The following is an 11,068-nucleotide window of genomic DNA, read 5'->3' as shown; positions in this document are numbered from 1 at the left end:
GGGCAGGGGCAGGGGCAGGGGCAGGGGCAGGGGCAGGGGCAGGGGCAGGGGCAGGGGCAGGGGCAGGGGCAGGGGCAGGGGCAGGGGCAGGGGCAGGGGCAGGGGCAGGGGCAGGGGCAGGGGCAGGGGCAGGGGCCGTTACGCCCGACGCCTGCGCAGTGCCACCGCGCGCGGCGAATTCAAACCGGGAGCCGCCGCGCTCGATTGGCGGGGCGGGCGGGGAGCCGCGCGCCCATTGGGCCGCAGGCGGAGAGAGGGCAGGAGGCGGCGGCGCGGAGGCCGCGGCCACGGCCGGTGCCCGCTGCCAGGATGAGCGTCGCGACCCCCCGGCGGGGCGGCGGCGGCGGCGACGGGCTCGCGTCTCCCGCGCCGCGGCCGCTCGGCAGCTCGGCCACCCCCACGCTGAGCGACTGCCCCGGCAACGATGACGAGCGGGAGAGGCGGCAGCGGCGGCGTTCGCGGGCCGTGGACCTGCAGCTCGGCGGCGCTGAGGCGTCGCTGGGCCTCGTCTCGCCGGTGCCCGGGTACGGGTTGGGCCCCGGGGTCGGTGTGGGGGTCGCGCTCGATCGGCGCGGGGGGTGGGGAGGGGAGAAGCCCGGCTCCCCGGTGCAGACCCGTGCTTCCCTCAGGCAGCCGGATGCGTCGCTGTCGGCGGCCCCGCGATGGACGAACGCACAGATCTCGGACCACTACGCCACCTGCATCAAGCTGTTCACCGAGAACGTGAGTTGGCATCCCTCGGGAAGCGCTGCTCGTCGTGCCTCCCGCCGCTGGGTCCCGCGTCAGCCCGTTGTTGCTGAGCTGCCTAGGGCCAAGGAGGGTTTTTGACCCCTCACCAAGCAGTGGCATCAGTTCTTCTTCCAGGTCCTCTGAGCCGCGTCATAGCCCCGTGATAGGTCTGGATTTGAATCTCTGTTACTGCTTTTCAAGCATAACTAAGTAGGATGTGGCACAGTACACATGCAGTCAGGTTTTGCTGCAACCTCTCTTGCAGAATGATGGTGCACAGGCAGATTGACAGGTATGATTTTCCAGGTGTTGATTCTCAAGTATGCTTTGTTTCAGAAAATCACCACAAAGAATGTTTTTGGCTTACACCTGATAGACTATATGACAGATATACTGAAACAGAAGGACTCTGAACTGATGAACTTCAAGGTGAGAGAAATTACTGCCTGGTCACTGCAGTGTTTTGTCTCTGATCTGTACTAACTAAGGCTTTAATAAGTAAAAACCTCAAATAATTAAACTTTCAGTAAGAGGTCCGGTAGAGGCAGCACAGTTGTTTTTAACAGAACCATATGGTGCTGAATGCTTTTGTACTACAGATATTAAAGGCTAAATTCTCCTTTCAGTTATGGTCTTTCGAAAGGAGAGCTCGTTTAAGAATAAGACTTGTGAGGCTTCTGAGGTAAATACTGGGTGTTACAGCCATGTTCTGTTACTGGCTGTAAAAGAAAAGATAGTATGACCTGAGTGTAGGAGCCATCAGGATATAGAAACATAGAAACATCATTAGGGTTGGAAAAGACCTCCAAGATCATCTGGTGCAACCATCACTCTACTAACAATGTCACCCACTCTAAGCACCACATCCAACCTTTCAAAACTTGCCTGGGCAAAGACTATTCATAGTTCTATTCATACTTCACTGATGCTATGAGGGAGAGATGAATTCTTGGCAGGGATTTTGAACGTGGCCTCAAGGAACTTGTGAGCTAGGTATCTTATAATTGATGAAACCGAGGAAGAAGCAGGAAACAGTGTGCAGGTTTGGAGTAGGTGTTTCCTCACCTTTCTTGGTTGACCTGTGATCTGGAAAGGTCGCTTCGCTTCTTTTGACTATGTAATTTGGAAAAAACAGAACGATACCAAGAGGAAATACCAAAAGAAGGTGGAAGAGAGAGGTTGCAGATGCAAATTGCACCTTTCTGTTTCTTCCCCTTGCTTAATCTTGGCAACTTTAAGTATTCTTTGTGATCCCTTCCAAAAACCTTGATAAAACAATCTGTATCCTCTGCCTGGGAAGATGTATCTTGACCCCTGCTGTGTACCTAGATTTCTGATAGGTTTCTGGATAAATCTTTATATGTGCTCATGGTTCTGCTTGTAATACAAGAATTCAGAAACTCAGGTCTGCTGCTTGTCTTCTGTATTTGCATCTTTTGTGTCTTGTTCCTTTCTAGCTGTAACAATTACAACCTGTTTTCCTCTGTCAGATAGCAGCTGGCACCCTTGATGCCAGTGCGAAGATTTATGCTGTGCGTGTAGATGTAGTCCATGCAGATACATACAAAGTTCTTGGAGGCTTGGGCAAGGGCTCGACACCTACAGAAGATACGGACAGCCCAAAAGGAGGTGTGCCATTCACTCATTTTCTGTTAAGCTGTTCCTGATTCCACCTACAAATAAGAAATGTCAGTGTACTTAATGCAGCACCCATGAATTTTGAAGCACTTAGCTTATGTTTTTGAAGCACTGCTCTATATCTGGGACAGTACTGCTAGCTTGATTCTTTTCAAGGGCTGAAAAATACTGAATTTGGATTCTTGAGCAAGGGAGGTTGAGATGAGAACCTGAGTATGATGCTCAGTCCTGTATTTAATGATTTGGCCAGATAAATTTGAAAGCAAACAAGGGGGAGCCTGATCTGAAACATTTGCGCGTGCAGTACCCTAGTCTTTGCTGTCCTTTGCTTCAAAACAGTCATGTGCTGTTAAGACAAAATTTACATGATAAAAAGAATTACAGCATATACAGCCAATGAAACGTTAGTGGTTCATGCTCATTCGATACTTATGTGGGTAACTTTGTACCTGCTGGGCTTCTGTGTGTGTGCATACATTTGGCTATACAAACTGCAAGTTTTCTAACTGTAACTTCCGCTTTTAGAAGAAGACAGTGCAGCTTCTGGTACTGTCAAGAGAGTCCAGGCAAAGAAAAAGCATTCATTCAAAACCATTGAGCAGAACTTGAACAACATCAATGTGACAGATGATAATCGCAGATGTGAGGTGGGTGGAGGTGGAACTGCTGCAGTGGTGGGTGAAAGAAGGAAACATCACTTCACTCTTGTTTTCCTAACTGTGCAGTCCTCTTTTGGGCTGTAATATTCACATGCATGTCTGAATTCTGCTATTATAACAAGATTGTTCTTACTTGCATTTAATCCTCCTGTATGAGGCAGCCGTGAAAAAGATGCATAGGTCATTCTCCCTTTGGTGTTGTACTTAAAAGCCTTCTGTAGAGATGTATGTCTCACCATCTGTATGCTTCATTCTCTACTTCATTCCGTACCTATAGGTTGACACCATGTTTCAGAAAACATCAGCATCTTTTGATGAATGTAGCACAGCTGGCATTTTCCTCACCAGCCTGCGTACCCAAAGTTGCCACAGTAAGCTCCTCTTTGACTCGGAGATCGTGCCTCTCCCATCTTCGGCAACCGTCACTTTGCCAAACTGTGATCCTGTGAAAGTGACAGATTTAAACTGTGAGTGCTGATAACCACTAAGTAGTTGGCCCATCCAGACCTTTTGATCTTTTTCATCTTCCAAGCATGCTCATTCTAGTCTCAGCCAGCTTGCTTGTATTTTGTTTTTTTTTTTTTTGGCTCCCCTGTTGCACCCTTGTTACGATCCTGCTCAAGCTGAGACTGGTTGCTGACTAACTAGGACCCTTGTAGGTTTTAGATCTCTACCTGTACCTCCAGCAGACCTGTCACACAGCACATACATATGGTCTGAGCTTGCACAGCAATTAAGACGAGCATGTTCCAGTTAAGGACCGACCTTTTTAGACTGCTAAAGCAGATACTGCTTTTAGTACCCTGCAGATACTACCAAACCTTACTGCTCTGATAAGATTCCCAGCATTATGCCCGTCTTTCAGTTACGGAAGTAGTTGAACCTACCTTGCTGCTGAAGAAAAAGTCCAAGTGCTTTTGCAGCGAGCCCTGCTCTATATGCAAGAAGAGCTGCCTGTATATGCAACTTTAAGAACAATCTAACACCTAGCATTTGTTTTAGCTACCAATTACTTTACCCTGTGTCTAATATCTCCTTCTTGTTCTTGTCTCTAGTGCTGCTATCACAGTGCATTGAAAAACGCCCCATCTGCTCTTCACTGGCTGGTTTCCAGTTTACACATTGGAATGCTGAATCCCATGATGAGGTATATTAGTTGGCTTGGAGCAGGGTGGGATACTTAAGCTGTATTCTGTGCACACAGTTGTCACCCCAAGGCGATCTCAGAGATACACAGGGCAGGGGGATGTGCAACGGGGTTGTGGGTGTCCTGCAACTTTTCCCCTGAACACGTTCTTATCTTACAGTCAGTGTCAGCCCTGTTGGATAAACTTAAGAAGAGTGATCAAGTGTTCAACATCAATGCAGAGATAGACAGTTATGTAGAAGACGGTATTCTCATGCTGCCAGATGATGACTTCAACACTGATTCACCCAGGAGTAAAGTAGCAGATGAAATTGGGGAATTCACAGAAAACAAGTCCTTCAGGACAGTCCGTGAGAGCAAGGGGTGAGTGATCAATGAAAATCTATAGTTTTGCTTTGATAGCAAGTAACAAGTTAAGACAGCTCGTGTGGGGTTCTTTAGTTTACTGTGCATGCTTTCCATCTGGCTATAGCTTACTTTATGATCAAGTTTCAGGTACATTGAGGAATGTGTGTTTCTGACTCCCAAGGGAACCTTTTTGTGTGGTTGCATTTCCCCAGTGATTGCTTATCTACTCACTCTGCTCCCATTTTCAGCCTGCCCTTTGACAAACCCACCGCTGTTTTTGCAGTAGCCTCACAGACTCCAGACAGTGCAGTACCCACAGTACTGTTTGCTGATTAGAGAGCAAGAATCTTGCACATGTTTTGGCAGAGGGACCAGGAGATGTCTGTACAGACCTGGTCTGGGTATTAAACACATATTTAGGCCTGTTGTGTGTCAAAGGAAGGATTTCACTGAGCAACTTGTGCTCTTTCCAGACTTGATGCTGTTCCTTTTGGAGAGGGAGACATCGGAACCATGTGCTTTCATCTCTCCATGAAGCCAGGGGAATACTCCTACTTCAGTCCCCAAACTCTGTCAATGTGGGCTGGCCCAGACCACTGGCGTTTCAAACCTCACCACAAATGTATGTATTTAGAGGCAGGGGCTCGTATACTAGAAGATCCAGCTACTGCCAGGTCCTATTTATGTTTGGAGATGGGCAGTATGTGATTCATAAAGCCCAGACAGTAAAGATGGGACATGTCTGCATGGCTCTTTTCTAGCCTGATTGGAAGCAGTACTGAGTGCAGACACCAGAAGAGCTTTAAGTCATGTGTGGATACTTTGATGTCTAATGTGTTCTCTATTTGTTGCATTCGTTAATGATGCTCAAAGTTGAGGGGGTGTCTCACTGCAGCAATAGGATGTGATAGTACTAATACAGATCCTGTGTTTTTTTTCCCCACCTTCTGTGTAAAAATAAAAAAAAATAAATATTATTTTCTACTTCTATAAAGAGAATATTGATCCCATTAAAATGTGAAGCAGAGGACACCACTTATTGCTTTCCCTAACAAAGAAAAAAGACCTTGTTTGTAAAAGGACACAGGTGACCTGTCTGTGTGGATCCAATGCTCAAGATGGGATTGAGTTTGTCTTCATTGTCACAAACTACTGTTTCCTTCCTTTCTGCAGCTGGTTCTATCTCTGAACAACAGAATAAGAAGAAGATGGCAAAGAAAGGATTTGAAGTAAACTTTGATGAGGATATTGACTTTGAGACGTATTTCCGTAAGACCAAGGTATGCACTGAGTTTCTGCCTCTGTTCTGTCTTCAGCCATATTTGTGTTTTAGCACTGTCATCTGCAAGTGGCTTGTCTCATTCTCCTTTGAAACTGGCTCTGTATACCCAATATTGTGCATGTTCTTTGGAGAGGGGTCTTCTGATTCCAACACATGTTACAAACAGATTTTCCAACCTTGAAATAAAGAATCAGGATGGATTCTACTTGGCTAATACCTGTAAGTAAGAGACACCCTTCAGGCCCAGTTGTGTGTCCCAGGATGCGGTGCAAAAGTCACTGGATGCACTGACCGGACTGTTGTAGTACTGCTCTTTGGAAACACGTCAGAACTTTTCTCCTTTTGAACAAAGACCTGTGTTCAAAGCACTTATTTGTGCTCTGAGTATTGGATATTGCATGATTTAATGTCTTCCACAGGCTGCTTTAACTCTGAACAAATCCATTCTGGAAAGCCAAAACATGAAGGCCACCACGCTTCCTGCAGACTTCAACTATAATCCTAACAATATTGTCCAGCTGTTTCTCAAACCACTTGTTAAGGTAAGTCTTTGTGGAACTGTTGCCAAGAGGATTTTGCACAAAAACACTCTTGATCTGTTTGAAATGCTCTGGGATGTTCCTCAGGCTGCGAAATGAGGCAGCATGATGCCAGTCAGTGACCTAGCTCTCTTAAGGATACTGAGTGGCCTGTGCTTGGCTGTTTTGCTTTACGAGGGAGTTGGTGGTGAGCTGATACATAAGGAGGAGGAAGAGGCAGCAGACTGGGAAAAGGGGTAGCGATGAATTAACAAGGTGTAGGCATTGCTTTGAGAAATATCTAGAGTTTTTCCTTTCCTGACTCCCCAGTCTCATCTCTGCAGCTCTGCAGGCCGTCTGAGCCAGGCAGCTCATTGGATCATGAAGATGAGATCGACGAGTATGATTACAACAACCCCAATGACACCTCCAATTTCTGCCCTGCAGTGCAGGTAACCCGGACAAGATTTTTCTATTACCAATATTTGACATGTGATAGGAGTAATTTAGGAAGAATCTATGTCCAGCATTGGTTACTAGTGAAATAGAATTGACATCAGATTGTGACAAAGCTGTGGGAGGTTCTCTGTGTACAATTCTATCCCCTCACTCTCACCGGTACACTAACAACATCAACTAAACTGTCTGCCCTTGGAATTTGCCTGACAACTTGCTGCAGAAACTCCATTCTGTGCTTTTTTCCATACACACCTACCCCGAAGGAAGAGTAAATACTATTACTCGCCTCTGCAGTCATCTCTGCACAGTGACACTTGCTCCCAGCTGTTTCAAGCTCCTGCTTAAATACATTTCCTCTAAAGCTTCAATTTTCTGCCAGGCCAATGCAACCTCCTGAGCGTGTTTTGTTACAAATCTCAGCTGGTCCCATGCTGGCAGGAGAGCCCTCATCTCTGTCAACTTTGCTAGTAGATCAGCCTTTTGATATTACATGCTCTAGATCTCCGTTGGGTTTAGCCTTAGTACCAGCTAAAAGGTGTGGGAAGAGGCTGAAGAAGATTCTTCTACAGGAGAAGTGGGCAGGTATTACCACTCTCCTGTAGGCTGTGTGCTCTTGTTATCTCAGTGCAGGGCATCTCTGGCTCCTCAGAGATGTCTTGGCGGCCTCACCGCTGTATCTGCTCTTGATCAGGCTGCAGACAGCGGTGATGACAATGATCCCATTCAATTCATGAGCCAAACAGAGGATTTCAACCTTAATGCTCACCCTGAGGGTCAAGACGAGGAGTTCAATGGAGTTGTTGGTGCTGATATTGCAATGTATGGAGAGCTGAACCTCATTGCTGAGCCCCAGAAGGTAAGGACTTGTGCTGTTGCCCAGATGTGAACTGCTCACTGCCTTGGGTGGTTAGAAATTCTGAGACAGCAGTGTCCCTGGTTCAGGATCTCCTGGGTTTGCTACTGGATACTTTATCCTCAAATGATAGCTCAGGTAAGAGAATAAAAATAAAATAAATTAAAATAAGGGTTTAGTAGTAAGATAGCATTCACTGTTCCCATAGGGGAAAATCATGTTTTAATTGTTCCTGTGTCTGTGACTGAGGGTACTACTGCTGCCTCTGCTCAGGTGTTGTCTGCTAAGCCAGAATGTCTTTTCCTCAGGTCAATAAGATAGCAATTCAGTATGCAAAGACAGCCAAGAAAATGGACATGAAGAGGTTAAAGCAAAACATGTGGGACATCTTACTTGATACAGGAAAAAAACAGCCACTGGCAGAGGTGAGTGCAGGCAGAGCCACGTACTTTAACAGGACCAAGGATCAGAGAATGTACTGCAGGTAACAGTGCTTAGCTCTGTTCTTGGGCAAGTTTAGTGGCAATTCCTTTCTAGTAGTCTTGCTCCCATGGGGTGTTTGTTAAGGATGGACTGTGAGCAGTGACTTGCAGTGGTTGTTCTCTGAGCATGAGGCTGCATTCTGGGGAACAAAATCTGTCTCAGCAGTGTCTGTCTTTTTGCTGAATAGATTGAAGATACGGAGAAAGACCCATCAGTGGTAACAGGCGAGAAGGCCTTCAGCGACATCACAAAGGAACTGCTTCACAGGTAGAGAAGCCCTAACAAAGGTTGGACTGAAGATGAGGCAGTTTTCAGCTGAGCTTGGGCAAACCCTGACCCATGTGTTTGTTACAATCTGCTAACTGAACCCTGATGGGGGAAAATCTTCTCTCGCTCTCTGGGTTTCCCTGAGGAAGCTATAGGTTGTATTTTGCTAGTGGGAGGGAAAAGGTAGAGAAAACCAGAGACGTGGGAGGAAGCTGTCACACATGTAGTTAATCTTTGATGACCTGATGGTTTGCAGACATGCTTTTATCTGTATGGTCTCAGTAGACTGGCCATCCTGATGTCCTCTCTTCTCTTCCTATAGGCTGCCTTCTATAATGGTGAAAAATCTGTCTGTCCCTTTAGCCTTCACCTGCCTCTTGCATTTGGCAAATGAGAAGGTAAGTAAAACATGTGCACAGGAGATGTGGTAGGAGTATTGGGTGAAACAGTAAAAAGCACCAAGAGCTGGGCCATTTTATATTTACATCAGGACCTTAAAACTTAAGCCTGTTTCATGCTTATAGGGAGCATAAATCAGGTTGATATGCTGGGAATGAGAAGCCCATCGTTTAGTGCTTGCAGCATTTCCAGCCTAACTTCTGTCTGTCCTCGTCCTTGGGTCTGGCAGCAGAGGGGGATGAGTGCATTCTTGTTATAAGTGTTGGGGGTGTTTCAGACTGGTAGAACGGCTAATGGGAGGCCTTGGTCTTGTGCACCAACAGCGGAGACAGAAGGGGCTATGGTTGTTCTGAACCTTCCTCGTGTTTTTATTCAGCTGCTTTGGAGCAGTCATCAGGCTGAACCTTCAGACTCGAAGGGAAGAGCCTGGTTTTATTGAACTTAACTTTTTCGTTTTCACAGAATCTCATATTGGAGGGTACAGAGGACTTGTCTGATGTCCTGGTGAAACAAGGTAACTGAGCCTTGTGCAGAGGGGAGCATCAAGACTTACCCACAGGACAGAGTTCTGCTCTCCAGCTGGCCTGTTCTTGCTATGGACTGTCTCATCAGCGGCAGATTTTTTTCCTCCCAGACTTGTTGTTGAGAAATCCCAGCTCAGAAAGACTTAAATCATGGACATAGTCCTACCTAAACACAGAGCCCATATGGATGGACAGTTACAGTTCAGCCTGACATCTTTGATCCATTACCTCTTTCATGGGCCTTGATAGCAGAGTTCTGCAATCTCACTGTGAACCACCAGTACCTGTTAGCAAACGCTACTTTGCGTGTCACTCACTGTCTGCTTGTAATTCACAGCACACTGACTGGTATTCATGTCTCCAATTCTTCCTTAAGTCCTGTTCCTTTGCCTGGTCTTTCCCTGAAGTGATTTATCTTTTATACTGAGCTTAATAATAATAAATTCCTACAGACTTCTTTGATGGACCTTTGAGAGGGGGCAGGAGGAGTCTCTGAAGCAAGAGGAAAAACTAATTAACACACAAGTGTTAGGGAGCAGCAAGAGGCTTCCTAAGGGGAGACGATCACTGGAGTGTCACCAGCCAGAACTGAGTCCTGCAGTACCTCAACGAGGTAAACGTAAGACCTGGAGATGATGGCCAGGTTCAACCAGGAGCTGAGTTCACTAGGCAAGCTCATGGTGTTAAAGCAGGTCTGAGGCCAAGCTAAGAGGTCTAGTCAGGATTGGGTCTAGGTCTGAGGTGATGAGGCAGGGAGACCAGCACTCCTGATGCAGCTCAGGCAGAGGGTGAAGGCTGAGCTTAAATGGGTCTCCTGGGTATAGGTGGAGGCCCTGGGTGAGGTTCGTCAGGGGCCACTGAGGCTTATGAATACCTTCAGGGCCCTGCTAACAGTGTGGGTATGTCAGGTAGTGGAACCTGTTTTCATGGCTTTGGAGGGGGCACTGAGGGACAGAGCTGGCCCTACACAGGCAATTCTGCCCCCAGGAGCTGAGGCTATGCAGACAGCCAGAGAGCCAATACTGGGGGACATGTTGGGTGGCACAGGAATGGCTTGTGGGTACGAGGGAAGTTACTTGGGACTCAGGAGTAGGGTTTTGGGGGTGGTAGGATTTTAAGGGGGTTAGGGGTCAGGGTTAAGGCTATGGTATGGTTGCTATTGTTAGGGTTCTTAGGGTTGGGGCCATTTTCATGGTCAGGGTTAGAGGTGAGGATTAGGATTACAGGGGTTGCAGGGTTAGGGTTAGAAGGCTAGTATTAGGCTTCGGTGTTCGCTTTATGATTTTGGTTAGGGTTATGCAATTAGGTTTAGGGTTTAGAGTTAAGAGTTAGAGATAGGGTTAGGTTTAATGTTTAGGGTTAATAGTTAGGCTAACAGTTTTGGTTAGGGTTAGTAGTTTTGGTTAATCATAGAATCACTTGAGTTGGAAGGGACCTTAAAGATCATCTAACTCCAACCCCCCTCCCATAGGCAAGGATGCCACCCACTAGATCAGGTTAACAGAGGCCCCATCTAGCCTGGCCTTGTACATCTTCAGGGATGGGGCAGCCACAACTTCTCTTGGCTACATGTTACAGTGCCTCACTACCCGTACAATGAATTTCCTCCTAATGACACAGCTGCAGGGATTGCAGGGATTCCTAAAGTCATAGCCAAATACAAGAAAGAGAGGAGGATGTGATGCTTCCGAGAGAAAGGAGCTGGGTTTTGGGTCAAAATCCATCCATTTTTCTACCACAGAGACACCCAAGGGTATAGGAC

The 11,068-nt window shown here is 46.8% G+C and overlaps 1 protein-coding gene across 2 annotated transcripts; it reads left to right on the top strand.

Annotated features, from left to right (window-relative positions):
* The first annotated feature begins 292 nt into the window (after window positions 1–292).
* Window positions 293–9,763, top strand: NCAPH (non-SMC condensin I complex subunit H). 2 transcript variants are annotated; one of them, XM_084499715.1, is made up of 17 exons: window positions 293–524; window positions 630–723; window positions 1,066–1,158; window positions 2,220–2,358; window positions 2,896–3,014; window positions 3,304–3,493; window positions 4,082–4,173; window positions 4,334–4,536; window positions 4,995–5,143; window positions 5,695–5,801; window positions 6,223–6,345; window positions 6,666–6,773; window positions 7,472–7,636; window positions 7,942–8,058; window positions 8,304–8,383; window positions 8,706–8,781; window positions 9,245–9,763. In XM_084499715.1, exons 1-17 carry the CDS (start codon window positions 310–312, stop codon window positions 9,302–9,304), a joined length of 2,130 nt encoding a protein of 709 aa, XP_084355841.1. In that variant the 5' UTR covers window positions 293–309; the 3' UTR covers window positions 9,305–9,763. The 2 variants fall into 2 exon arrangements, with proteins under 2 accessions (XP_084355841.1, XP_084355840.1); XM_084499714.1 differs by having other exon boundaries at window positions 295–524; window positions 2,893–3,014.
* Window positions 9,764–11,068: the final 1,305 nt, after the last annotated feature.

The sequence above is a fragment of the Aythya ferina genome (genome assembly GCF_964211825.1).
Source record: "Aythya ferina genome assembly, chromosome: 27".
Lineage (NCBI taxonomy): Eukaryota > Metazoa > Chordata > Aves > Anseriformes > Anatidae > Aythya > Aythya ferina.
Note: the sequence above shows the minus strand (reverse complement) of the source record. Positions and strands in the feature narration are given on the sequence as shown.

Coding starts and splice junctions, on each gene's coding strand:
- NCAPH (XM_084499714.1), top strand. CDS start 310: ATGAGCGTCGCGACCCCCCGGCGGGGCGGCGGCGGCGGCGACGGGCTC. Junction 1,159..2,219: donor CTGAACTGATGAACTTCAAG/GTGAGAGAAATT, acceptor TTCCTCTGTCAG/ATAGCAGCTGGCACCCTTGA. Junction 7,637..7,941: donor TCATTGCTGAGCCCCAGAAG/GTAAGGACTTGT, acceptor TCTTTTCCTCAG/GTCAATAAGATAGCAATTCA.